Source organism: Lathamus discolor, chromosome Z, assembly GCF_037157495.1.
Source record: "Lathamus discolor isolate bLatDis1 chromosome Z, bLatDis1.hap1, whole genome shotgun sequence".
Taxonomy (NCBI): Eukaryota; Metazoa; Chordata; class Aves; order Psittaciformes; family Psittacidae; genus Lathamus; species Lathamus discolor.
The window spans coordinates 24730070-24755926 of record NC_088909.1 but is presented as its reverse complement, the minus strand read 5'-3'; the positions used below and the strand labels follow the sequence as shown (position 1 = coordinate 24755926).

The following is a 25857-nucleotide window of genomic DNA, read 5'->3' as shown; positions in this document are numbered from 1 at the left end:
TGTTGTTCATGCCTCTGAGGCGTCTCGTAGGGAGCATCCAACCCTCATTGCCCCCAACGTACCACCCTCTGGTGGCGGCTCTGCAGCCGACAGCAATGGCAACAGCTCCAAACTGAGCCCGCGGGCAAAGACATAAAGGGGGGCAGAAGACAACTACATGAATCACACGGACACTGTCCCCTCCATTGTGCAGCCAGCTTGTGGCTGCACTGAGCACAGGAAACTCTGGACAAGCACCAGCCTCCCTGCGATGTCCCTGCGTACGTGGAGGGCTCGTGGGTGCGTATTTTACCTCTCCAAATCTATCCCAAGTACTTAAGGTAGGATTAAGCTGCTCTTTCTACCCCAAGAATTCAGGTATCGGAGCACCACGGACCCTCTTTGCAGCCACAGAAAGGAAGAGCCACCCCAAGAAGACTGTTCTTCTTCTCTGAGGAGGTTTCCAACACAAGGCAAACAGCACTTTTTTCCTCCTGTCTCCAAGAACATGACTGGTTTCAGACACACACGTTGGGACCACTGAATCCTCTCCTTCCAGCTCACCAATTTCAATCGAGACTCTTCATTTATCCCACTCCACCTCAGCAGACTTCCACACTTCCACACTTCCTCCCCCTTCCAGAGCTGGTCCTGCATCCACACTCGCTTGCCCGTGCCTCGGGAAGCAGGCAGGAGAAACCAGGGAAGAGCCACCACGTCTAATAAAGAGCAACCGGGCACGGAGTGGGGGAGAGGAGCCAACTGGGGGATGACACAGGGCAAAGAAATTCTGCTGCTCCTCCAGGGCTCCTGGCCAGAGGGGAAATAATCCAGCGCCATTCATTCAGTCGAGGAGCTGCTAACAAGCTACTGCCCAGGCTTGCTGCTGCTCTGAGATCTTACTCCAGACGGAATGGCAAAGCAAGCAATATCACTGCAGAGAGAAACATGTCTGTACTTGTAAGGCAGCATTTCTCAGCTGGAGGCTTCCAGGACCTGCTCTCTTCCTCCAAATCTTTGTTTGATAAAGTGAGGAGACAAATGGATTATGACTAAAGACAATTCAGCAACAACTTAGCAACTGCTCTCCAGCTCGGTGGCTTTCAGAGTACCTACTGACTTGCAGATGGCCATAAAATGTTTCCAAAGGAAGCCCTGTGGCTTCAGGGAAGCAGAGCCAGGACTGTGAGCACTGAAGAAGCTTGAGGGACTGCAGCAGAACTCCTCCTTGCTGAGCCCATGGGGAAGTGGGAGCTGAGAGATTCCCTACCTGAAGCAGGGCGCCAGGTTGAGCTCCGGGCCAAAGGGTTTGTCAATGACAATCGTGGTGCCAACGCCAACAGCCTGGACGGGGATGACGTAGGCACGACTGTTCTCAATGAACAGCACCACCTCGTCCTTGAATTGCTCCGTGTCATCCAAGTTTGCAGTGACAGCCAGAGACACCTCGGCCTTGGCAGGGATCACTCCCTGACTGGGTCCAACGGTCCAGCATGAGTCTGCACCAGCCTGGAAGACAAACAACACTCATTTAGGACGGAAACCACGGACCTGGCTGCCACCAGCCAAGGCCTGCCCAGGCAACACGTTCACACCGAGCCAGTGGGTGTGAAGATTCCACTGACATTCATGTACAGCTTCTCTGGCTCGTGCTGACACAGGGCAGCTCGCTTGGAAAGGAGCCCTGAGAGCTCCGCTCCAAACGTGAATCTGAGAGTCTGCTCCCTGACAAAGCTCATTTATCAAAGCTTGGCAACAAGCCCGCCAGAAAATTGTACCCCAGAAACTATTCCTGAGGAATGAGGATGGGGGTCTCGACGGAGCCAGACCTTCAACTCCCTGGCGTGACCCAGCACAGCCCTGCTGGGCCCGCCCAGGCCAACAGCCCACGCCAACAGCCCAGGCCAGGGGAGGACGATTTGCATCCTCTCCTCATTCTTTCAGTCAGCATCTGCTCTGGCTCCAAGGGGCAGCACCGTGCACTGCTGAACAGGAGACCTGCCAGGGCCACAAGGCTCTGCCGAGACACATTCCCTTGGGTTTCTAGGTCAGCTTCTGCCTGCCCCCAATCCAGCCTGTGTCTCAGAGACAAGAAACCTCTTGGAGCCACGCTACAAAATACCCCCACTTTCAAGACAAATACCCAACCTCTGATAACATCTCTGCTACTTGCTTATCCTTGAGTGCGCCGCAAAATGATGCCGTAGCTGCATGCACTGCATGCACAAAGACAGTGGCTATTTCTGACCCTATAGCAGCTTCTTGTACTATTGGGCATCAGAGCTCCTGAGTAACCAGTAAGGGCTGGGATCCACCACTTCAGAAGTTCACCACGATAATCAGAATCTTATCCCAGCACAGACGTCCATCGTGAATGAAAGCTTCCACAATCTGGTTACAATGGACACCAGTGTGCAGCTGACGGATGGAGGGAGGGAAGGAGAGAGGGAGGAAGGGACGGATAGCTGCCCCAAGGGATGACTGAGGAGACACCACAATCAGCTCTCTTGAATCTGTTTACAGATGAGTCACTGAAGTGATCTGGTCACTCTGGCCTTGCACAAGTGGCAGAGGAAGCAGAACTCCACGTTACAAATGCAGCTGCACTTGATCAAGCCGTAGCTCTAGCGAGAGCCGTAGCTCTAACAACAGCATTCCCATTCTCAGTCAGGCTGAGTCACTGTCCTCGTAGGGCTGCTCATGAAGGGGAAACAAACCCCGTCCTGCACCAGCTGGCTGCAGAGCCTTGTCCCAGGTGGTTCAGCATTCCCGGTGGGGGGGACCCTCTGTTCTTCATTTCAAAGCTGCTCCTTATCCACACAAACAGCCAGTGGCAGGAAACAGCCCAAAAGCACCCCGAGCCCTGCAGGAGGCGGAGATCAGAGCCTGAGGCTGGCTACATGCTCCCGCCAACAACCGGCCTCCTCCTGCCTCCTCAGCATCAGCATCTCCTCAGCACAAGCACGGGGACCACTGTGGTTTAGCCTCTGCCCCGAGCACCGTCAACGGGATGTTTTACGGGATCAAGGGGCAGAGCTTGTCTCCATTTGTGCTCCCTGTCCACAGCTCACCCCTCCATGATCGCATCTGCCCTCCCTGCCAGGCTGGGGAGGCCAGGGACACCACTCTGCGCATCGCGGCTCTCCAGGGCACGGCTACGGCTTGCCCAGCTGCTGCCAAGCGCAACATTTAAGAACCAAACTGCTCCTGCTTTGCCTTTGGGAAAAGCTCTCAGCTTGCTTCTAGAAGCACAGCTGTCTTGAAGACTTCTAACCCTCTGTAATTCAGTTGCCAATAGGCACAGCGCAACAGGACATGTTTGCTTTCCCCTGACGAGCAGAGTAACAATTGCTTTGCTTACCAGCAAGTAAGAAAGGGCACTGAAGGAGGCAGCTGCTGAGGGCACTGGGGTGCTTGCTCTTTGCAGAGGTCAAAAGCAGATTTTTATGGTGCGGACAAAGCAAGCTGCCTGCGAATCCCCCACTTTGAGGTTCTATTTAACCCCCAAACGCCTGGAAAAGCAGCAGGAGGGAAATTCAGCCCCCTCCTCCTTGCCCAGGGGGCTGAGCCTGTGCTCTCACACCCTGCTGGATGCCTCATGCGCAGACACAACCAAGTCCCCAGCCACAGGCCTGCGTGAAGCGGCTCCAGAACTTCAACAACCCAGCCTGCAGAAGAACAAACCTCCTCTCAAGCCCCTCACAGACGCCCCTCCGGTGGGGAGCACCCCCCAGACCCAGCACACGAGCCCTTCCTGGCTGCATCAGCCCCTGTCAGAAGACCCCACAACCTCCTTCTGCTCCGCAGCCTGTTCCACCCTGCCGCCTCCAGGAATTAAACAGCCTCTTTCTGCAGCCACATGCTCTACAATGTTACAGAGCACACAGGCTCTGCAGGTACACAACCCTTACAAGTCTGCTTCTGGGCAACAACCCAGCTGGTTTGACCCCCGAGGAGGTGTGAAACCCACTTCACCCTAAGCGCCTTGAGGACAGACCTCTCAGTTCCAAAAACAAAGACTCTCACAGCTAAACGCCTTCCACAAAATAAAGGGAGAACTTGCAGAAATGAACTCCTTTCTGCTCAAACATCTCTGCAAACTCTGTTTTACTGACGGGTGCCCCAGCTACAAGTGCCCCCGGAGCCAGGCTCCTCTTGCTGCACTCGGATGGAACATCTGGCTTTCTCTCTCAGACACATCTCAGTGACGTGGAAATGTTGCATAGAAATAAGTGCTCCAGTCACAGGCTGCTATGGGCCACTCACTTGCTCTGGAAAACAGCCCCAGCGACACTTACCATCTTTGCCGAGAAGGATGCGGGGATGACAGACTGATTGGAGAGGTGAAGGGTCCGGGAAGCATCTTGTAGAACTTGGATGCTGCCAAAATTTATCTCACTTGGGTGCACGTGGACAACTGGTCCTTCTCCAGTGCTCAATAAATGGATTTCCTGCTCCAGGAGGCAGGCAGGAAAGAGAAAAAAACAACAGGGAAGGTTTAGAATGACTGGACAGCTCTAAGGGGGCTCGTAGGCTGAGGGAATTCTGACTGTTTGAAGCTGTCAGGGTTGTGAGGCTGAAACAGGAAGGCTGGAGCAAAGGTGGCACCTGGAGTGGTCCCTGCGGATCTGAAAGCCACAAGATCCCATTATGAGGGGATACAGAACCCCCATCTCCCACGCATGCTTTTCACACCTCCTCCATGCTGTCAGCTCTCCTTCCGCTACTCTGTGCCTACGCCTGCTCCTTGTACTGCTCCATCATGCCATAAACCACCCTCCCTGACTGCTGCGGCTGCACAGCCACACTGCACAGGAACTTCTTCAACCTTCCCAAAGCTTCTCCTGTGAAAACCAGTAGAGGCTGGAAGCAAAGCTCTTCTCAGCAGAGATCATGCAAGTTAGTTGCCTCTCATTTGTGCTTGTGTGCATTCCTGGTATTACTTCTTTATTGCACCAAGACATTCATTATTAATTGCATCATTCGAGCAGTATTTTTTTCTGCTGACAGCCTGAGACCCAAAAGTTTGTTCCTGCAGAAGGGGCACAAACTAGCGGAGGAGGAATGTGGATCCTTTTGCTAAACCCCCTTCTCACATCACTAAAACCAATGAGAATTTATCCAGTCCGGCGGGATTTCCCCAGCTCCAAACACCCCAAGCCTTAACCAGGCTTGTAGAGCCTGAAGAAGGGAGGGCTCTGGGGAGACCTTAAAGCACCTTCCAGTGCCTAAAGGGGCCAACAAGAAACCTTGAGAGGGGCTTTGGATAAGGGCCTGCGGGGACAGAACAGGGAAGGACGGCTCTAAATTGACGGGGGGGGGTGGGGGTGGTGATCAATATGGGATCCTGGGAAGAAGCTCTTCCCTGTGAGGGGTGGTGAGGCTCTGGCACAGGTTGCCAAGAGGAGCTATGGCTGGCACAGGCTGCCCAGAGGAGCTATGGCTGCCCCATCCGTGGCACTGTTCAAGGCCAGCTTGGATGTGGCTACCAGCTCCCGAAGCTGCACTCAAGCCATAAGGCAGACCTAGAGGAAATGACACCCAGAAACTCCCATTTGTGCAGGCAACACCCAGCCAGGTTTTGACCAGCATTTGCGGGCTGCGAGCAGCAGCCGAGCACGAGCGCAGCGCCTTGAGGATGGATTGACCGGGCACAGGGTCACTCAGTCCCATGTCTTCTCCAGGCATTAGTGTTGCTTATGCCACGAATGCCTTCTTTCCTTGTAGACAACAGCCATAGATCATTTTCCCTGGAAGAACCCCTGTACGCTCTACATCCCACCAAGATGAGAGGCACAAAGGCACACGTCTGCCCCAGCACTCACCAGTGGGGATTCTTTACTCCCAAACACCGCAACACGAGCAACGGTGTCCTGCTTTCCCGTCACCTGGACTTCCAGTGTGAACGGGATCTCCACCGAGCTCTGAGGCTGGATAATCCCACGGGGCTCAGGGCTGGAGTACCACACAGCAGCAGCATCCTTGTTCTCCTATAAGGGACAGAACCAAACACGGCTTCAGACTGACCTTTGAGGAAACTTTCAACTCTTTAACATCTACCACAACGCCAACTCACACACGTGTCTAAAAATGCCTAGGAGAAAGCAGAAAGGCACAACTCAAGATGCAAGACATGTATGGGTTCAGCATCCCGAGGGGGGCCAACAGCTGCTGCCTCCACAACCCCCCGTCCCGTGCTGGCAGCCTCCTTGCAGCAGCTTTTCACAACCCTACAAGTTCTCCCGCATTGAAAGCATCCCAAAGACTTGAATATAATCTGCTTCCTGGAGAGTTTAAGCTGCTTCCTGGAGTTGATATTCAGGTAGCTTCCTGTTCCCAGCAAACCTTTAGGGTTGAATACAAACCAGCAACATCTTAACCAAACCCGTTTTTTCCCTAACAAACCCCTAGGTGACATTGGAGGCAGGAGGCGGATGCGATGCCAAACCTGAGGAAGAGCCCAGTAGCAGCCTGGAAGGTTGCTGTCGTTCACAAGGGTCAGCATCTGCTGGTAAGGGACTTTGAGAGAGCATCGTCCAAAGGTCAGAGCCGGGTGGAGCACTCGCAGCGGGGGAATTACACATCTAGGCAGAGAGATGAGCAAAAGGGAATTAGATTCTGACACAGCGTTGCTTACTTGTTTACTTCTCAATGAGCACCAAATGGAGCACAGCCCATTTGTCACCGTCAAATAGACATTTGATACGCCTACAGTGAGAAACAGCCTTCAACTTCTTTTTACCCAACAACCTCTTGCAAAAGAGGGGCAGACCCTGAGTCTCAGCATCACAAAAGCTGCTCAGTGCCCAGGCAGAGCACGGTGCCCTGTCCCAGGTCAGCTTTGCCCCTCCTTTGCAACAGGAGGCTCGCAAGGACCCTCTCAATGGCCCCAGCGAGGTGTGAGCTCTGAGGGAGCTTTCCCACCGAGGAGCAGCGCTCGCCAAGGCTCCAGGAACACCAGACTCCAGTGTCTCAGGGAAAACACCGCTGTGTCCCTGCCTGAAATCCAGCCCTTTACCCCAGCAACGCAGGGTGCAGGCCACCACCTGCCCTGCGCCGTGAGCGATAACCCTCTCCCAGGCCCTGTGGCTGCCTTGCTCCTTTCCCCACGGGTCCGCACGCCAGCTGCTCCCATTTGCACTTGTTCTACACAACTGCAGCCCAGGCACTGACTGCACAACTCTGCCCGGGAGAGGGAACAGCACCGGTGAAATGCATCCCTCTTGCCGTTGAACTGACGCCCACCGCAGCACAACAGGCCTGAATGTGGCTGAAGCAAGAACAACTTTGAGCTTAACTCCGAGAACATCAATGTTCAGCAGAGCCAGACGGAAGCACAAAAACCTGAGCTCACCTTCCACACCAAGGACTACTTTGTCTGTCACAAGATCTCGCCTTTACTTTTCCCTCACCAGTCCTGCCCTAAGCCCCTTGCCCGTCTGCACGGCCCCTCCTTAACTGAGGCAGACAACAGCTTGCAGCAGCTGCTTGCTGTGGCCCAAACCAGTCCTGGATTCTGGCCACAACCCAGCACAAGTCCAACACTTGCAGGAAGGAGGAGAGGCGGCCCTTTGGAAACATTACACCTCAAGCCCCCAGAGCAGGCCGATAAGGAATATAATCACAGTTTCCTGTAGGAGAAGGCCCTGGGCCGTGCCTGTGCCTGAGCACAAGTGCTGCTCATCATGGACTGCTTTCCATGCGCTGCTGTTCTCCTGTCTAGCTGGGCAGAACTAGCTCATTGAGCAATGCTCCTCGTTTGGAGCTGGAGCCAGCCAGCTCTACGCAAGGCAGCACCACTTGCTTCTGGCAGATGCATAGGGAAAGAAGAGGGGCTGCAAGGGAAGCGTTGGTACCTGGCTCTGACGGGCAGTGATAACACCTCTCTGCCAACACCATCCACATCAGCCACCAGGGCCAGCTTGTATCTCTTCACGGTGTTGGAGCACAGGGTGACCTGGAAGACAAGAGCATCAAATACTTCATCACTCCCAAAACCCATCGGCCATATGCAGTGCCCTCCACATCTCCTTCCACAGCAAGGAAAGGGAGGATTTAGTAGATATGAGGAAGATGAGGTATCAGGAAGAAGTTCTTCCTTGTGCGGGGGCTGAGGCCCTGGCACCGGTTGCCCAGAGAAGCTGTGGCTGCCCCATCCCTGGCGGTGTTCAAGGCCAGTTTGGATGTGGCTTGGAGCAGCCTCGTCTGGTGGAAGGTGTCCCTGCCCATGGCAGGGGGCTGGAACTGGATGAGCTGTAAGGTCCCTTCCAACCCAAAACAGGCTAGGATTCTGTGATGTTTGCCTTTAATTCTTCTGCTGGTTCATGTGTAGAGCACAGTCTCTGGCAGTAACAGAAGTCTTTGGACAATACCTGAATTACTGAATGCGCTTTGCGTTGCCAGGGCAGATGTAGAGCCCAACACTAGTGCCCAACTCTTACTCGCAGGATGCTCAGAGCCAGCAGTGCTAAAGCCCCCTCAATGCCACCGAAGCTCCAGCTCCACCTCTGAAGCACACAGGGCTGCACTCTTCGCGTACCTGGATATCCAAGTGTCCCTTGGCGCAGATGGTCCCTGTGCAGGGCCTGATAGTAAATTCAGCTGGCTTCTTGGCACCTGGGGCTCGCTTTCTCCATGACGGACCAGTGCTGTCTGACACCTGAGCAAAACTGGTCACGCTGGGTGCTCCCGAGCCGTCCCCAGGAATGAGAAGGTTGAAGTTGAAGGGCACCGAGGAAGTGTTAGTGAGGCGGCAGCACAGGGTGCGAGGAAAGCCTGGGAAAAGGACACAACAGGAGTTTATTATCCCGTGACTCCTGGGGTGGACATCCTGCGGTGATAAAAAACTGCGCTTGGAGTTTGCCTCCTTTCAATGGCAATTACAGCTGATTGAGAAGCTCTGTGGGGAAGTCGTCGTCAATTACGGTCCCTTTTACGCTTGTCACACAGAAATGCCACTCTGACACAAGTGTCTCTAACTGTGAGGAGCTCTCACCTCCCCCAGACCAGCACCAATTCCTTCTCAACCATGACGGTGCATCCAGAACATTTACTCTCAAAAGTCAGTCCAGAAAAGTCCCTGTGAACTCCACAAACACTCCCACAGTTTTCGAGAGATAAAAGCAGTATGTTGTCATCAAAGAGATGATCCAGGAAAGGAAAGGAAAGATGAAATTGGCAGCCACAGCATGATGCAGAGCACTCTGAAGCAGTTTCTCCAGACAGGAACCTCGGTGCATCTCCTGGTTTGGGACAATCGAGACTGAGCCTGTGGCAGCTCACGGCCCACTTCACTGGAGGCAAACCTGATGCTTGCTCAAGAACAAGCAGGACCTGTGTCTCACCCTCCCGAAGGAGTGGGGACAAACGGCCATGCTGCACACCGCCTTTCATTACCCCACAAAGGCTGACATGGCTTCAGCTTTGGTACTTGCTTTCCATAATGGAAGCCACTGACACAATCGCAGCTGATCTGGGGGGTTGAGTTCACATTTAAACTTGAGACCATCTCAGTGAGAAGTCCTTTGCGAGACTGAGGTGGAGAACCAGAATCTGCATCTCAGTGGAGAAGCTCTGGGTGCACAGCCGCCAGCTCTGTCAGCAGAGCTGGGCTTTTGGTGGGGAAGGAGGAGCCCATGTCTGAAGACATGGGCGCCCAATGCGGAGCTACTGCTTGGCCATGTTACCTGGGAGCTGACAACGAGTTGGCCTCACAGCACTAGTTGATTTCTCACGCTAATGGTCAGGTGGGTAAATGGTGCCCTTGCCTCACAACAGCAAAATTCACCCAGGGCACCTACAACTTGCCTTCAACTCCCTTCTCCAGTTGGCCGCGGACAAGAAAAACTTTCACAGTCATTCTGTTGCTGGGGACTGGCAGATTGGGGCTGGACTGACTGTGAAGGACACCAGAGAACACTGACTTTCTACTCCCTCCGTTCTATTTGAACCATTCAATTGGCTCTGTGCCATTCTGTCTGGGTCTGTTTGATCTCATGATGGCAAAATACTGCCTAGCAGCTGGCAGTCCTGGTTTTGACATGCTGAAGGCGGCTATGGAGGAACACAAGTGACAATGCTGTCCTGGACAAGTGCTCCATCTGGGTAAGGCTCAGACCTCCCACCCTGCAGCCCAAGCCCAGGGCACACTCACCAAAGGAGACTTCACCGAAGCGGAGGGACGATACATTGAAATGAAACGCCGGCCCAGTGACACAGCCACTGTGAGGACAAAGGCAGAGGAGACATGGCCTCGGTTAAAGAGAACTGCAAAGCCTTCAGCTTTCCTTACCGTTCCAGTGGGTAAAAGCCAGCCTGAGAACCTCAGGGGGTTTCACATCAAGCCCTCACCCTCATGCTCAGCACAGCATCCAGGTGGACGGGAGGCAGCCAAAGCAAAGCGGTCAGCAGCCCATAGCTGCTTGTGGGGCTTGGGGCACAGTGTCATGCAGGGTATGCCCCCAGGTTGTTGATGGCCTGAGGAAGGACACCAAACAAGTGATGGCTGCGTGCCTCAGTTTCCCCATCTGTAATGTGTTGGACACAGGGGTGTCCCCAGTAAAGCACACTCAATGTAACTACCCTTCCCAGCCACAGCTTTCCTGCTTTGGCATTTCTTAGCTGGAACCGCTCTTCCCATGGAGTACAGGAACACCTTGCTCAGAAGATCTTGATCCACGCAATCGTTATGGGGGCAGGACTTTGAGACACGAAGCCGGGGGAGCCCCAGACATCCCTTGACAAGAGCCGCAACAGCTCAACAGAGCGGACAGTTGAATCTTGGAGGAAAATATCAGCCAACCACCAGGGCACCAGCTGACCCATCCAAGAGCAACACGTCTTAAACCACCCAACACAGAATCGTCAAATCATCTACGCTGGAAAAGACCTTTAAGATCATCAAGTCCAACTGTCACCCCAGCGCTGCCAAGCCCACCACTAATCCGTGTCACTAAGGGCCTCGTCTACACGGTTTGGGAACACTTCCAGAGATGGTGACTCCACCACTGCCCGGGGCAGTCTCTTCTAATGCCTGACCACCCTTTCGGGGAGAAACTGTTCCTAACATCAAGTCTAAATCTGCCCTGCACACACTGAGGCCGTTTCCTCTCGTCCTTTCCCTTGTTACTTGGGAGAAGAGACCAGCCACCTCCTGGCTCCATCCTCCTTTCAAGTAGTTGCAGGCATAACGGAACCTGAACGCACCGCATCTCCTCACCTGCCCTTAAATTCAGCAGACTTGAAGGCTCCAAACTCCAGGACTCACCAACATCCACCTGAATCACCACGTGAAGCTGCACAACACCCATTAATTTATTTCATGGTTGATGCCAACCAATGCCAGCTCTGCCTCTCAGCTCAAAATCAAGGACCACAGCAAATGGTGTGTTCAACCCAACCTATTCCATGGCTCCCTCTTGCTGACAATTCCACTTCACTTGCTGCTGCGGTCGCAAGGAGTCAGCATCAAACTGGAGTCAAGGTTAGTGTGGGCTCCTAGTGTGGGGATGCCAGGATGAGAGCCAAGATCAAGACCTCAGACAAGCCTTTTCTTTCTCAATGAGGTAGGTGGGAGATGACTACCCAGAGAGAGCTACAGATGTGGCCGCCAAGCTCTTAGAACCCTCCTCACCTCACAGTCAGCGTCAGAGGCTCAGGGGATCCCTTCACATTGAACTGGAATTCCTCTGTGAACTGCCCCACGACACTGGCATTGAAGGAGATCCAGATGGCCTGATGATCAAAAGGCAAAAGCATGCCCTCCCGGGGGCCAAAGGTGAAGCAGGAGCCCAGAGCTCTCTCCGGAGGGACCACGCTGAAGGGCGTCTCAGTAACTCCTCTGTTGAGCAGGAACACCTGCAGCAGCAGCGAGAAGGCAACATGGAAATACATGAGGAATCCTCTTTGCTTACAGAAGGCTCACTTCTTTTCTAGTATAGCAATTAACATCTGTAAAAGGCAGAAGATGCTGAGCGCTGCTGCCAAATACAACAGGACGAGTTCTGCCTTGGGGTTTTTTTCCATGCAAAGCAGGGATAACTTCACACAAACAGAGCCACTCTGGGCTTATTCCCCTGACACAGAGCACTCCACTTGACCTGCAGTGCCAAGCGCCTGCTCAGCACCACCAAGTTGATTCAGACCCATCCCACAGCTCCACGAGGCTCGCTGCTGCCCGGGAGCCATCCGGATCCACCCCATGCCCTGCGCCCCGTCCTGCTCACCCTGTAGCTGTGGCTTGAGCCAACAGTCACCTCCCCGATGCTCAGCTGGTCACAGCTGAGTTGGACCTGGGGCCCGACGCCTTCCCCGCTGATGCACAGGGGCAGCCTGGTCTCACAGCCTGTGGAGGGAAATCTCTGTGAGTGCAATTTCCTCTGCTACGCGGCACTTTCCAGGTTGTCTCAGTGCTGCTGCCGGTCCCTGGGCTGGATGGAACCAGCTCTAGATGCTCCAGGAGAAGACACGGGACCCATCTCGTCCCTCAGGACATACGCCTTGGGGCTGCTTTCTCATTTCTAACCAACCCCCTGGGCCGGTGTCTCAGAGAACCACAGAATGGTTTGCGTTGGAAAGGACCTTAAGATCATCCAGTTCCAACCCCTTGCCATGGACAGGGACACCTTCCACTAGAGCAGCTTGCTTCAAGTCCCTTCCAGCCTGAACTTGAACATTGCCACGGGTGGAGCAACTTCCTTGGGCAGCCTCTTCCAGTGCCTCACCACTCTCACAGGAAAGAATTTCTTCTGTATATCTAAACTAAATCTCCCCTGTTTAAGCTCGAACCCATCAGCCCTTGTCTTATCTCTCCAGTCCCCGATGAAGGCTCTCTCTCCAGTCATGGGAAACCAGCCTTCTCACTGAGCAGATCACATAAGCCATAAATGTACTGCTAACGTGCACATCCCTTGGTGCAAAGGCAACCGAGACCTCAAGGCTTACAGCTAAACTCCAAGGTGGGTCCTTTCCCTTACATTTGCTAGAGATGACAGAGCACAAGATCTTCAGTCTGAAGGCTGCTCTCAGCCACTGAAGCAGCCTAAGGTGCCTGAATCCTGGCTCAAATTTTGGATGAGCTCTCACTGCCATCCCAGCCTACTCTGCACACAAAGTGAGCAGCACGAGAAGGAGGAGAGAGCCACGCCACAAAGACTCATCTTGGAGGTAACTGGTCTACAGAGGCCTGGTGCTCCTTCACTAAAGCTGTGTTGCAAATGCTGGCAAAGCCATGGCGGGAAAGCTTATTCCTTCACTGCTTGGTCACTTCTGGGATCAGGAAGGCAGAGCCAGGCATCCTGAGCCCTGGCCTCCGACAGGAGACCACCGGGAACCACGGGGACAGCGGCGTGTGCCAGCACTGCCCTGTTGAGCCCTCCAGAACTACATGAGGTCCGAGTGGGCTGGAAGAGTGTTTCTACCTCCTCTGTGGGAACAGGAGCAGGAGGAAAGAGCTGTACCTGAGATGTCACAGTAGACTGTCTCTTGGTAGACTCTGGCTTCTTTGGGCTTAAAGATCACATTGATTTCAAGGGAAGAATTGGGCAAGACATCTCCCTCCTGAAACAGAAGTGACAGCAAACCATTTATCTTCAAACATCACATTCTTGTTTCCACTGCAGCCCTGGAAGCCTTTATTTAGAGCATCAGCAAAGAGCAAGGAGCAAGCAACGCTTGCCAACAGGATTTACAGGAGAGCTTGGAAGCAGCAGCTTCCAAAGTCCCTCGCCTTTACTGGCACCCAGAAGGGGCATTTTGTTCCCCTCAGAAGAGACTGAGCTCTTGCTCGCGGATTTAAGTCTGGGCCACGCTACCAGTTTCTGCAACTCTCTGCTGCTCTCGCAGAGGATCCTGGCACTGGTGCTCAGTCCCAGGAAGCCCTGCCACACATTTCAGGAGGCATCCCTGGTTTCTATAGGCTCTCACTTCCTGCAACTGGTTTAAGGAAAGGCACCTCTCAGCCTTACATGGGCTGCAGGAGCAACCAAGAAGAGAACAGCAGCCCCTTCCTCGGAAAACAAAATAGAAAAAATAAACTACTTTCACCCACTGTAAAAGAAAGAAGAGGTTGGGATTATTCCAGGGTTTACTCCAAGACGAGAAGGGATGCTGTGCTGCTCAGACAGCAGCCATTCTTCATCTCAAGACCATGCAAATACTCAGAAGGCAGGCTCTGGCTGATTGAAGGCCATGGGGTTTTTGCTGGCATCACCAGGAAAGTGAGCAGTTTTCTCTACCTATCTGCAGTAGAACTCAAAAAGCCCGTTTAAACCTGCCAGCCTCGTGTCCAGGCTCACAGACGACACTGGAAGGGAGACTCAGACGTGGTATAAATCCAGGTTTTAGGAAGGGATTGCTGTGCTTGGGCTCAATTTGGCCTCCTTTCCACCCAGGACCATTGCATTCTGCAGGTCAGTATGCGAACTAACAGTGCACCAGTGTCCTTTCTTCAGCCCCGCGCGCTACGTGGGAATGTGTCCTTACGGAGAATAACTGATACCTCTGAACACTGTGAGGACACTCATGAAGTGCCCTTAATTCACAGCCCTTGCAGCAGAGCCCAGCCTGGGGTCGGCTCTTGCTGCTGTTCAGAAATGCTTTTTGCAATAAGTGCCCCTAGCCTCACCAGAAACCGGATGTCTCCTCTCTTGGCACATCAAGCAGCTGATGTGGGATCTGCCAAGGGACCTCCTTCAGAGATGAGAAGGAGGAGGAGCAGCAGGAAGGGAGGTTCTCAGCCATCACTTACCATGGGCACAATGGTGAAAATATCACTGCAGAAAGGCATGGAGCCTCCCTGCACCTCTGTCCCCTGGTTCTGGGAGCTGCAGATGGGAAGGGAAGGGTGTTCTCTGAGAGGGGGGACCAGCCCGTGCTCCGTAGGAACATCAACCAGCTTGTCCTCTTCCAGCCTCTGCAGCCTGTGCCATGGGAGAGACGAACCAAGCAGATAATTGAATAAGCAGCAGATTTGCAAAGCCTGTCGTGTCAGTGCACGAGCAGCAAAGCACTCGGCGAGGAAGAGCAGCAGCTCAGCACAGGGCTGACCCTGAGACACAGGCTCCCACATGGATCCCATTACTGCCGTTCTTCCCAGCACAGCAAGGAGTTTTACTCCTCACTGACGAGCTAACAAGAGGTTTCTTGAAGCTGGCAGCCCTCAAGAAAAAGCCTCCTGCATTGGGAGGGGAGAAGCAATTGGCTTTCAGCTGCTCGTTACCAGCATCACACTTTTCCCCTTCCCTTTTGCACCCACAGGGGTGAGGAGACAGTATCTGCACTGCCTTCCACCAGAGGATCCCGGTGCACTTCCAAAGCAAAGCAACGGATTTGGGCATCCCATCACTTCAGTGACACAAATGGCTTTCTGAGCATGAAAACAGAGGTGCCAAGAGACGAAGGGACTCTGCCCAGCATCACCTAGTAAAGAAGTCAGGACCAGCATCTCTGAATGCAAACCCTACGTGGAATCTTGAACCACCTCATCTTTTCCCTCGTTTTGGCCTCCACTGCAGAGCTGTGATGCACTTGACCTCTCCCTTTATTGGCGGCTGCAGCAGAAATCATTCTAGTGTTTAAAGACCACAAGCGGGAGATGAAAGGGGAGCCCTGCTGCAGAGCGGTTGCTCCTTGCTGGCACACTGCTGTCCCCCCTTCACGCTCCAGTCCCCTGGCCATGAAGAACCAGCGGGTGACAGCACTGGGGGACCAGGGGAAAGCTCCACGTGCAGCAAATCGAGGCAACGCCGTGTGAACGATCATCACCCAGCTAAATCCAAACGCAAAGAGAAGGGAAACAGGCAAGGACGTTACTTGCTGCACACACACTGAGCCTCGCGCACATGCTGTGCATGAGGAGGGCTTCCACACACTGGCATGAGCAGCCCTCAACTCAAGCTCCGTCAGCAGGCCAGAATCACATCCCCAAAAGCGCTGCAGGAGGGACACCTTCTTTTGGGGTCACATCCCAACACAGGCTCCTGCACTGCCTCCTCTCAGGAAAAGGCCCTCTCTCCTCTGAGATCTCAAAAGCTTCTCTGACAGCAGGACGGTGGCCTTGGACCATCCCCAAAACTACGAGTAAGGAGGAACCAAGCGTCGTGCTCAGAGTCAAGGACAGAGACTGGCACGACAGCAAGTCTCATACGTAAAAAATCAGGTTGAAGTGAACTCTGGGGAAAGCTGGTGGCTTCTGAGGGGACAGAGGATCACCCAGGGTCCAGTCCGAGACAGGCAGGTGGGGAGAGATGCTAAAGAAATGGTCCAGGGAAGAATCAAGGCAAGCTCACGAGATTTTCTTTTAACTCAGTGCGTTTGCACAGAACTCACACACTGTGTCATTAAAAACTGACAACCGTGGAAAACTAGTTCTGGCCTTTGAGGCATTTCTGACCTAATTACGCTGAACTTGATGTGCTCAAAGCCCTTGAAAAGTGCTGCAGTTCAAGGCAGTTTCCTGATCAGCTCTGGGTTCAGACTAACTCCTGTATATCTGCACCCATCTGAGCCTGAGAAGTCGCACAAGGATTGCCCAAGTCACATAAGCTTTAAAGTGTCATTTCCAGTTCATCCCCCCAGGCTGTGAGTGTTTCTCTGCTGCCTGAAATGGCAATTTCAAAGCTTTGCCAGAGACACCCTTGGAAGAACCTGCCCCATCTCTCACCACCACGACGACACAGGTTGCTGAAGCCCAAAAGCACTTCCAAGTCCTGGCTGCCCTCCCTTCCCCGCAGAGCCCTCCACATCTGCCCAGCCTATGAGGAAGGGGAGAAACACCTCGTTGGGCCAGAAACCAGGACACTGAAAGGCAATTCCCCAGCCTACGGCAGGACGGCCTCCACCTTCTGGGCCAACCAAGCACTCTACCCTGCCTGTGACTGGAAAAGGAGCCTGCCAGCTTATCAAAGAAGAAACTGCTAGAGTATCACAATAGCTGTGCCACCTGCAGCTCTTCAGGGCTACTGCTCAGTGCAGTCCCAGGTACCGAGTGCTGACACCTTCCTCAGCCTCATGGACCCTCCGTAGTGCATGGATCTCTGAACTCAATAGTTTGCCGCTCCCAAACGTGAGTTTGCCCTCTCAGGCAATCCAGTGATTGCACTCAACCTTCTCTCCCCAAAACATCATCCTCAGCTGTAGCACGGCTGGGACTGCAATGGCAAGGGTTAAGCTCCACGCTGTGCATGGGTTTACGTGCCCTTATCCGTTCAAAAGCCCCAACAGCCCTCTGAGACCGTGTGTTAGTTTTCCCCTGGGGCATCTATCTTTCTGAGACGAATCTCTCAAACAAACCTCAGCTTCTGCCGCTCCTCCTCTTCCAGATCAACAAAACGCTTCCACTGGAAGTGGGCCGTGATGGCACTCTGATTCTGGATGACCAGGGATCTTAGCTTTGACAGCGTGACAGAAGTCTTCTCAACTGTCAAGGAGCTCTTGTCAAGCCTGATGTTGACATTTACAGCTGTTCCACAAAGGCTTTTGTGAACATCTTCACCTGGAACAAAGCAAAAACAAGTCTCGCCTCATCTCACTTGCTGACGGAAGTACAAGGAACAGAGCAATCTGCAGGCAACAGAAGAAAGAGCTGCAGTTTTGAGCTGCATAAGCAGTTCCCCGGATCTGGACACTTAGCATATCCTGACAGCTGCACATGCTACAGCATGAGGATGTCCTGGCACCACCTTAGGCACCTTATTTTGAGGGTCGTTCGTGGAGATGTATCTTTTCAGATGTGCCCGGGTGCCCTTTGGGCTGCCATCCCACTCAGGTCACAGGGAATTCTACATCCAAGTCACTCAGGGACGCTGAGGAGCGCCACCTCAGCCATGCCTTGCCCAGGGTCTCCTGCAGGCAGGAGATGCCCCCAGTGTCGTGTCATCCTCATCTCCTGGTCCTGAAATATTGGGCATAGCTCTGATCTCAGAACCCAAGCGGGAGCATTTGAAATGCAATGGAGAAGGGCAGAAACAACAATGGAAACTACAGAGCAGCTTCTGTGCTGAGCTCTGCACTCAACAGGCTGCTACTGGGCCCTCGGATCCATCTGCCAACTCCTTCTTTGGCTCCTGCTACGGTCACAGCCAGGTGCCTCACCACTGCCCGCACATTCTTCCTTGTCAAACGTGCTGCTGTTACCACTTCACCACCGGAGAAGTGAGTCCCTTCACTAGGGTAAGTGTCCTCTGGAAGGCTGGAGACTTACTTCCAGCACCAGAGCAACACGCACAGCAGCACAGCCATTTCAAAGTGTTTCTCCAAGGTGGTGTTCACGACCTACCTTCAGACATCATTGCACCCTCACATTACTGACTCCAGCCAGCCCTAGCAGCAGCTTGCTCATAAACCTCACCACTAAAGAACTGCTGCTAACAAGGCGGTTTCTACAGAATCATTCCCAGGCTACAGCAAAGCTCAGAGCACCCTAATGGCTACCGCTGCCACAGTTACTGCTCCTCCTGGTCACAAGTCCTCAGCATGGCCCAGCTCTCAGCACAGCACCAACTGTACCCATGCAGCACATCACAAGAAGAGGGTCTCTACCTCAAAGGCCTTCCCGGGAACTGTAACACAACAGATCGGGATGAAAAGCAATGACCTGTCAGGAGAGCTCTAGGGGACAGGTTGCAGGCTCTTCAGAGAGCTCTCTTGCACATTAAAAGCCATCTCCTTTTCAGTCAGGCTCCCTGCTGTGAGTTTCTTCTGTTACAGGCTGAAATATTCCAGCACAGGAATATCTGGCAGCCAGCAGGGGAGCTTTGCTCTACTCAGCGTGAAGGAACCTTGCAGAAGGGATTCAACAGGACAATGAAGCCACCAGATGATGACAGACAGCGCAGACACCGCTCTGTTTCGAAGGACACACGGAGGGTGCACCACGCGCTTACCTGTGTCATAGTGAACGATCATTGGACTCGTATAAACACCGGTCTTTGGTGGGTGGAATTCCACCGTGACTTCCATCGCTTCTCCAACGCCAAGAGTCCCAATGGAGGGATCCACAGAGAAAGGGCTGCAACACAAAGAGAGAGATCAGGACTGTATGGGAGATCCGGGCCCTCCGTTAAGTTTGCAGTCTAGTTCGCTTCAGCTCACTTGTGCAAGCAAGGAGCAAGCAAACCACAGTCGGTACAAGAAAACCAGAACATCCAGGATCAGAAATAGAGCGGGTGACTCTCCCTGCTGAAAGAGAACCAGACCTCAGAAGATCCCGCGGTATACCACGACCCCAGCCCCCCACACTCTGCACCCAGTTCTCAGTTCTCAGCTCTTCACCTCTGCACACGTGCAATCCAGTTACTCAGAATTCTGCTTTTTTGTGTAGTTCACTTAAAACTTTCCTAATGCTTCCCATTTCTTTATTGCAACTTGGGACTGAAATAGTTCATTGCCGAAGTTCGGGAACTCTTAAAACCCTTGTCAAGGAGCTCTCAACACACGCTCTATTACCCAGTAGAGTAGTTGGCAAGCGCCTTGCAAATAGATGCTAGACTTCACTGGGTATTTACTGTGGTGGTGCCTCTCACCAGCTCATTGCTTGCCTGTTTCTTGAGGCTGTGTTTGGGATCCGTGACCTGAGCCCCTCGAACTGTCCTCTGCCACACAGCACCTTCTTCAGCAGTCAAGCTGCCTTCCTACCTTGCCTCTTCCAACCCAACAGCATCAGACCTGCAAGATGCTGCGTTGGAGACACCACTGCAGTGTAAAACTTGCTTGCAGAGCTTTCTCAAAACACTGCAAGCAATGGCAAACCCCACGTGTCCTGCCCATCTCCAGCACCTCAGATGCTCTGCCTCCTTTTTCTCACAGTTTACAAGCCCATGACCACGCAACAGCGTTTTGCGCAAGGGATGAGCTCCTTTACCTCAGAGTGGTGATGCTGTAGCAAGCCTCCCGCTTCCCCACGTTGCGCACCAGCAGAGTTTTCTGGGTGCTGAACCTGACTGGACACTCGGAGAAGTTCAGCTGCTCAGGGAAGTCCAGGCTGGCTCGGGCACCTATGGCTCGGATAGGCACAAAGAACTTCTCCCTCTCTGTGATGATGATAAGCTCGTCGAAATAATCCTGCAGGGAGAGAAACAATCTCAGCACAGTGCCTTTAGCACCATGCCCATGGCAGAAGAAGAGCTGCTGGTTTCTGTGACTCTCACAGTAGCATTCGGCAATGGACATGCACTTTTTACCTTCATGGCCTTTCATTACAGATTATTTCACAAGCAGGGGCAGCCAGGGACCATGGGGCAGATCCTCTTTAGTTTCTACAGGCATGCTGCCCGAGGGTAGGCCAGAGTATTGAACTACATTTAAGCAGCAAACAGAAGATGAGGAAAAGGCCATGCACAGGCAGCAGACTCTCAGCCCTGAAGCCAACAGACGTTACGTTAAATATTCCACCACTGAAGGGGAAAACAGCCTGAAACAGGCAAGAGCCTCCAGCCTATGGGAGCACAACCTTCACCCCCAGGAAGGAGTCTCCCCCAGGTCTAGATCCAGTGCAACTCCACTGAACGCAGGCCACTTCTTCAAAACCCACACCACATGCCTGCTTTGGAACCCAGCCCTGCAGGTTCACCTTCCCCTCAAGGCGCCATCTCTCGGGACCTCCACTCTCACCTTGTCCTCATCAGGTCTGAAAAGGATGCGGTAGGTTGAAGACATGCCCGGTGCTACCTTATAGTCCTCATTACTCGGGCTGATCAACTCAAAGTAAGGAGAGTTCCCCAGGATGACGTTCAGCAGACGAGGAACCTGCAGGGAAGACACAAGTAGGATTTTGTCGCTTGTGGAAACATGAGAAGGGACCAGGACAGGCCATGTGACATCCTTCCTTACCACCTTTCCAAAACACTTTTAGCTCTGAAGCTACACGCACGTAACACACGAGGGTGGACTTGAATCCCTTCTGCTGAGCTACACAGCTGCAGCACAGAGACAGTAGGAACAACACGCCCTGCTCTGAAGGCAGCAGGAAGGAGATGCAGTACCTCAAGTCACCTGCGTATTCAACAAGCCCAAAGAACATGCTTGCTTCTGCCTGCACACATCCATGCAGTCATACCTCTGGAGGGGGAATGTATTATCTGAAGGCAAACCAGCGTGCGTTATACGGGGAGGGAAGGAAGTCACTTCTGACACACCAGGGTGGAGCGGGGTGGTCAAGCTGCGGTGCTAGTCATGGCGGTGGACCAGCAAGAGAAGCAGACCACAGACACTCTGGGCTTCCTGAGAATAAAAGCTTACCTCAAGAGCAAAAGGACGAGCGCAGGAAGACAAAAGAACAACCCCAGGAAGAAGCAGATGGCTAAGAGAATTTAAAGGGGGCTGCAAAGCAGCAAGGGAGATCCGTAATACAAGCAAAGGCTGGTGCAGAGATGAGAACACCCAACGTGCCTCTACGATGGATACCACAGGCACGGAGACAGCAAACAGACATTCTCTAGCACACAGGCAGCAACGCCCCAGCACCCAATCTCATCTCAGAAAGCATAACAAGGAGACTTTGAATGGCAGGCAGCTCCACTGATGAACACGATGAGCCTTGGAAAAAATGGAGGCTCATTCTGCACCCCTGACACAAGCCTGGTGACCCATGGCCAAGGCAGCCCTGGACGCTCTAAACACCCTTTGCTCCCACCAATGCCCTGGGGCAGCAAGCTCCAGGAGCCCATTTCCCACTGCAGCCACACGTTCTGGTCGCCAAGTCCCTTGGCACGTGAGCCCAGGTGGCAAAGATCTTCAGCAAGAGCCACCCAGGATGCCTCTGAGGGTGCTGAGGAGCAGCCTGAAGACAGGAAAGCAATTCGACAGCAAGTAGGCAAGAGCAGTAAGCATAGAGTGCAGCACTTCCGTATCGGAGTGAATACAGAGCACCTATTGGGCTCGATTACACTTTGCCTCTGTTACACATTGCTGCTAGCTGCAGTTTTAGGGGGTAGACAACCTCAGCTACCACGCAGGATACATCAGTAGGATTCCGAGGAATGTGGGAAACTCGTGAGACAGAGCACAATGTTCCTTTTCTCCAGGACATGACCAAAACCCAGCAAAATTAGAACATAATGAACTCTCTTGGGATTAGCATCTCTATCTTTGTGCATTTAAATATGCCAAGGGTTTTCCTTAGAGCTGATCTGCCTTTTACACCAGGGCTCTCCGACGCCTGAGGTTGTACCAGCTTCACAACTGATTCATTTTGGGTAAAATCAACAGTTCACACACTGCCTCCCCTTCACAGGGCATAGAAATCCCAAGCTGCAGCTGTTACCAGTCTATTACGTTTTATTGGGAATGGCACCAACATCAATGCAGGTGTTGTTTTCCACTTGGGAAGCACGAATAGAGCAAATTCACTGTTTGCCTCTTTGCTGGTACTTGGCAAAGGCAAACATTCTGAGGTGCTGCACGGATGAGGGAGCAGCTGAAGCCAAAAGGCACAGTGGGAATGAAGCAGAGCAGTAGGAAAAGAGAAGCTGAGGCCCATTTTAATAAGCGAAGGGCACACCTGCAGCAAAGATTGCCCAAAGTCACTGTGAACCACACCAGTGGTGTCCCTTGGGCATAGGTACCCACATTGCAACTTCCCAGTATGCCCAAGCTACACCAGGAATGACACAGTACTCTCTGGGAGTAACTGAGGGACCATACCTTCATCCTTCCTTGCCAAAGGGTCTTCCATGCTCTACCACGTCCCTGTAAAACCTGTTATCTCAGGAGATACTCTGACTTCTCTTGCTGTTCCTCCCCCTACATTAAGCCCTGACGGTGTCACTCCTTTTGTCCCCTCCTTTGTTTCTCCCAACAGGGAGATTTGAGGAGGGCGTTAATTCACCTGCACACTTCCACCTCCCCCCCGCTCCCCGCTGTGCCCTCCTCTCACACACACGTCTTGCTCTTTCTTACACAACCGGATCCTGAATTACGCCTGTTTCTCACCTTTCTCTGCTTCCAGCACACTTCCTCTTACGTACCAAGAGAATCCCTGTGCGGAAGAAAGCGCTCCGCGACAGGACGTTGAACTCAGCCCCTTTCCTCCCTCCTGTCTTTTCCCACCAGCTTGCTCTTGGCACATGCCTCACTGGAGCAAACGTTTCCCCAGCTGAAATTCAAAAGGTCTCCATTTCCCCCTCTACAGCAGAGCAGAACAAAGTTGCTGCCACTTCTCAACTTCTCCCTGCTCATTTTTCTTAGGAAATCTCAACAGGATCACAATCTTTCCCGTTCAAGTTGGAGACCTTCAGGAGCACATTACCCTGCCTGTGCTGGGATTCTCCAAAGAGAAAGCACAGCCACGCTGGCTTAGAAACACCTGAGCAGAACCGAACTAAGCTTAGCAGGAGCCTCAAGTGGCACCTCAAGTCCTCCCCTTTAACTGCTGCTGCTAAGCCAGCCTGTTTCCCCTGCTCTTCCAAAACACCCAGCCTGGAATGCTAATGCCAGGAGTTACAACTTACTCCAGCACAAAGTGGAGAAAACTCAAGCCCTGTGCTTTGACACGGAGTTGCACACAGGGGGCTCAACAGGCTGAGAGAGGGAAACATGCCCTGCCAGAAACCAGGATTAACCAAGGAGCCACCGGGACATGGTGCACACTCGCGGTAAAGCATGACAGCAGGCAAGCACTGCCCAGCCCTCGACATTCCCATCAGTCCAGGGCTTTCAAGGGGAAGCATGCTGGCTCAGAAAGCTCCTTTGGCTTAGTTACCACCAGTGCGCGGCCAAAACCAGCGGCAGAATCCCCAGCATGGCAACATTTCCCCCATCTTGCAGAATCACGCTGCTGAGACATTTTATTCTGGATACGCTGCGCTGCAGCAGGTAACTTGCTCTGCTGCACACCACGTGAATTCCACTGCTCTCCTCCTCCAGCCCAGTGCTCAGCCTCCACAGCCCAGCACTTACCCTGTCGATGTTCCTCAGAGCTAGCGCCGCTATGTAGAACTGGCGGGGAACGTAGTTCTCAAACACCACCTCGGATGGGAACGGCTGGAACAACCTCTGGTCCAGGCCAACTGCTGAGAACTGCAGATGCAAGACAGAGCAGAGAGAGCTTCAGCTGCTGGCAGAAAGATTAACGAATGAAGATCCCACACTGATCTCCAGTAAATACAGTCTCTTGGTGAGTACATCTGCCCAGCTCACACTAGGAGATGGGAGCCCACCCACCTCCGCTCTCAGCTCACAAAACGTTTCTGGACCATGTTGAGCAGCCTCAAGCTAAGAAGCTCTTTTGCAGGCTGTTTCTCCAGGCTGCCTTCTCCAAAAGGCAAAGCAGCGCCCACCTCCAGCAGAGCCCTCTGCTAAGGGGCTCACTCAGCTCCAGACGCTTGCTGGAACAGTCACGAGCACTCAGGGAGCAAGCAAAACCCAGGAGTTTCCAGGAGCCTCCACAGGAAACAATTTGCAGGTGAACTTCCCTCTGAGACAGCGAGACTGAGTCCCACGCATCCCAAATATCTTTTTGGTTTTTTGATGCAGACCCGAGAAACCAGTCGGAGGACACCAGTACCAGGGAGGAAAGGCCAACAAGAAAGTAACAGGGCAGGAGGGAAACAGACAAATGAGGTGAATGCTGGATGGGGATGAAGTTTCAGCTGAAGTCTCAGCATCACGGGGCAACTTGAGCTAGACTGCAATTCGTATCCCCTTTCCCCACGAGCTTTAAGTTGATGCTTCACTGTATTCTCTTACTGCTCGTTTCTTGAACACCGCTGCAGAAGCAGCTCTGAAAAATGCACGCAAAGACCAAACGCTGACCCAGCAGAGGCAGTACTTGGAGATAATTCCTCCCTGCTTGCTCTCCCCTCTCCCAGCTGCACTGCTGTCACTCGAGAGACACAGGCAGCTCTCCCGCTTCTCCACAAAAGCCACGCTCAGGCCGAGCCCAGTAGCTGTAGCACTGCCAGTTATTTGGGCGCCCGTCTTACGTGTTCCCACCTCCTGTGCTGCCTGGGGCAACCCGTAACCGATGTGCTACATCAGGTCTCTTGCTGGCAGCTTTCTGCTCAACAGCCTACCTCAGTCATCCACCCACCTGGACTGTGTGTTAGACTGAGCAGTCCTGCAAGAAAAGCAGCTTTGAACATCCATCTAAGAGAACACTGATCCAGGCAAAGCGCATCCACTCTTCTCTGCCCAGCAAAACCCACCCACTGCAGCAGAGGTTCCACTGCCTTTGTGCAGACCAGGACTTCAATGGCTCATTGGAGAAATGTGTTTTTTGCCTTTCCCCCAGCACAAAGAACTCCACCACCACCAGTTGGAAATGACAACAGGACCTCATCACCAAGCTGCTTGGGTAAGCTGGAGGCAAGGCTGCCACAAGCACGTGCCCTCTTCAAATGTCACATCAAACGGCAAGGAGAAGAGCAGGGAAAGGCTACCTTTTGATGGGAGACTTCACCCATGTCCCGAAGCTGGGTAGCCCGGGGCCGCCTCATCTCCCGAGGGCTGGCCAGCCTCTGCCTGGTGGTGAGAGACTCTTCTGCCTCTCTGACCAGCTTCGGATTACGAGATGCTACCACTCTGCTCTGGAATCCATCCGCCCTTCTGGAGGACATCATGGGCCGGGGGGTCTTGCCACTGGCCATGTCGCAGAGGTCGCCTGGAAGAAGCAACAGTTGGACAATCCACAACCCCAGAACCTTAAAACCCTGGACCCACGGAACCCTGGAACCCCGCAACCTCAGGCAAGGGCTCTTAAAGCTCACCCAGTTGCAACCCCCTGCCACGGGCAGGGACACCTTCCACTAGGGCAGGTTGCTCCAAGCCCCGTCCAAACTGGCCTTGAACACTGCCAGAGATGGGGCAGCCACAGCTTCTCTGGGCAACCTGTGCCAGGGCCTCGCCATTCCTGGCACACCCAAAGGACACAGCTGTGTCTCCAGC

General features: G+C 53.3%; 1 protein-coding gene across 1 annotated transcript in view; it reads right to left on the bottom strand.

Annotated features, from left to right (window-relative positions):
- The window catches only part of LOC136005875 (hydrocephalus-inducing protein homolog), a 42789-nt gene extending 17230 nt beyond the window's left edge, over positions 1-25559 (bottom strand). The window contains exons 1-13 of the mRNA XM_065663768.1: positions 25353-25559; positions 23872-23991; positions 20587-20721; positions 19838-20037; positions 18861-18985; positions 17269-17470; positions 15636-15745; positions 8519-8754; positions 7836-7936; positions 6428-6563; positions 5805-5969; positions 4278-4430; positions 1250-1488 (exon numbers count right to left, since the gene is read on the bottom strand). Of these exons, the coding sequence (XP_065519840.1) occupies positions 1250-1488; positions 4278-4430; positions 5805-5969; positions 6428-6563; positions 7836-7936; positions 8519-8754; positions 15636-15745; positions 17269-17470; positions 18861-18985; positions 19838-20037; positions 20587-20721; positions 23872-23991; positions 25353-25559 (2129 nt within the window). The remainder of the gene's footprint in view (positions 1-1249; positions 1489-4277; positions 4431-5804; positions 5970-6427; positions 6564-7835; positions 7937-8518; positions 8755-15635; positions 15746-17268; positions 17471-18860; positions 18986-19837; positions 20038-20586; positions 20722-23871; positions 23992-25352) is intronic.
- Positions 25560-25857: the final 298 nt, after the last annotated feature.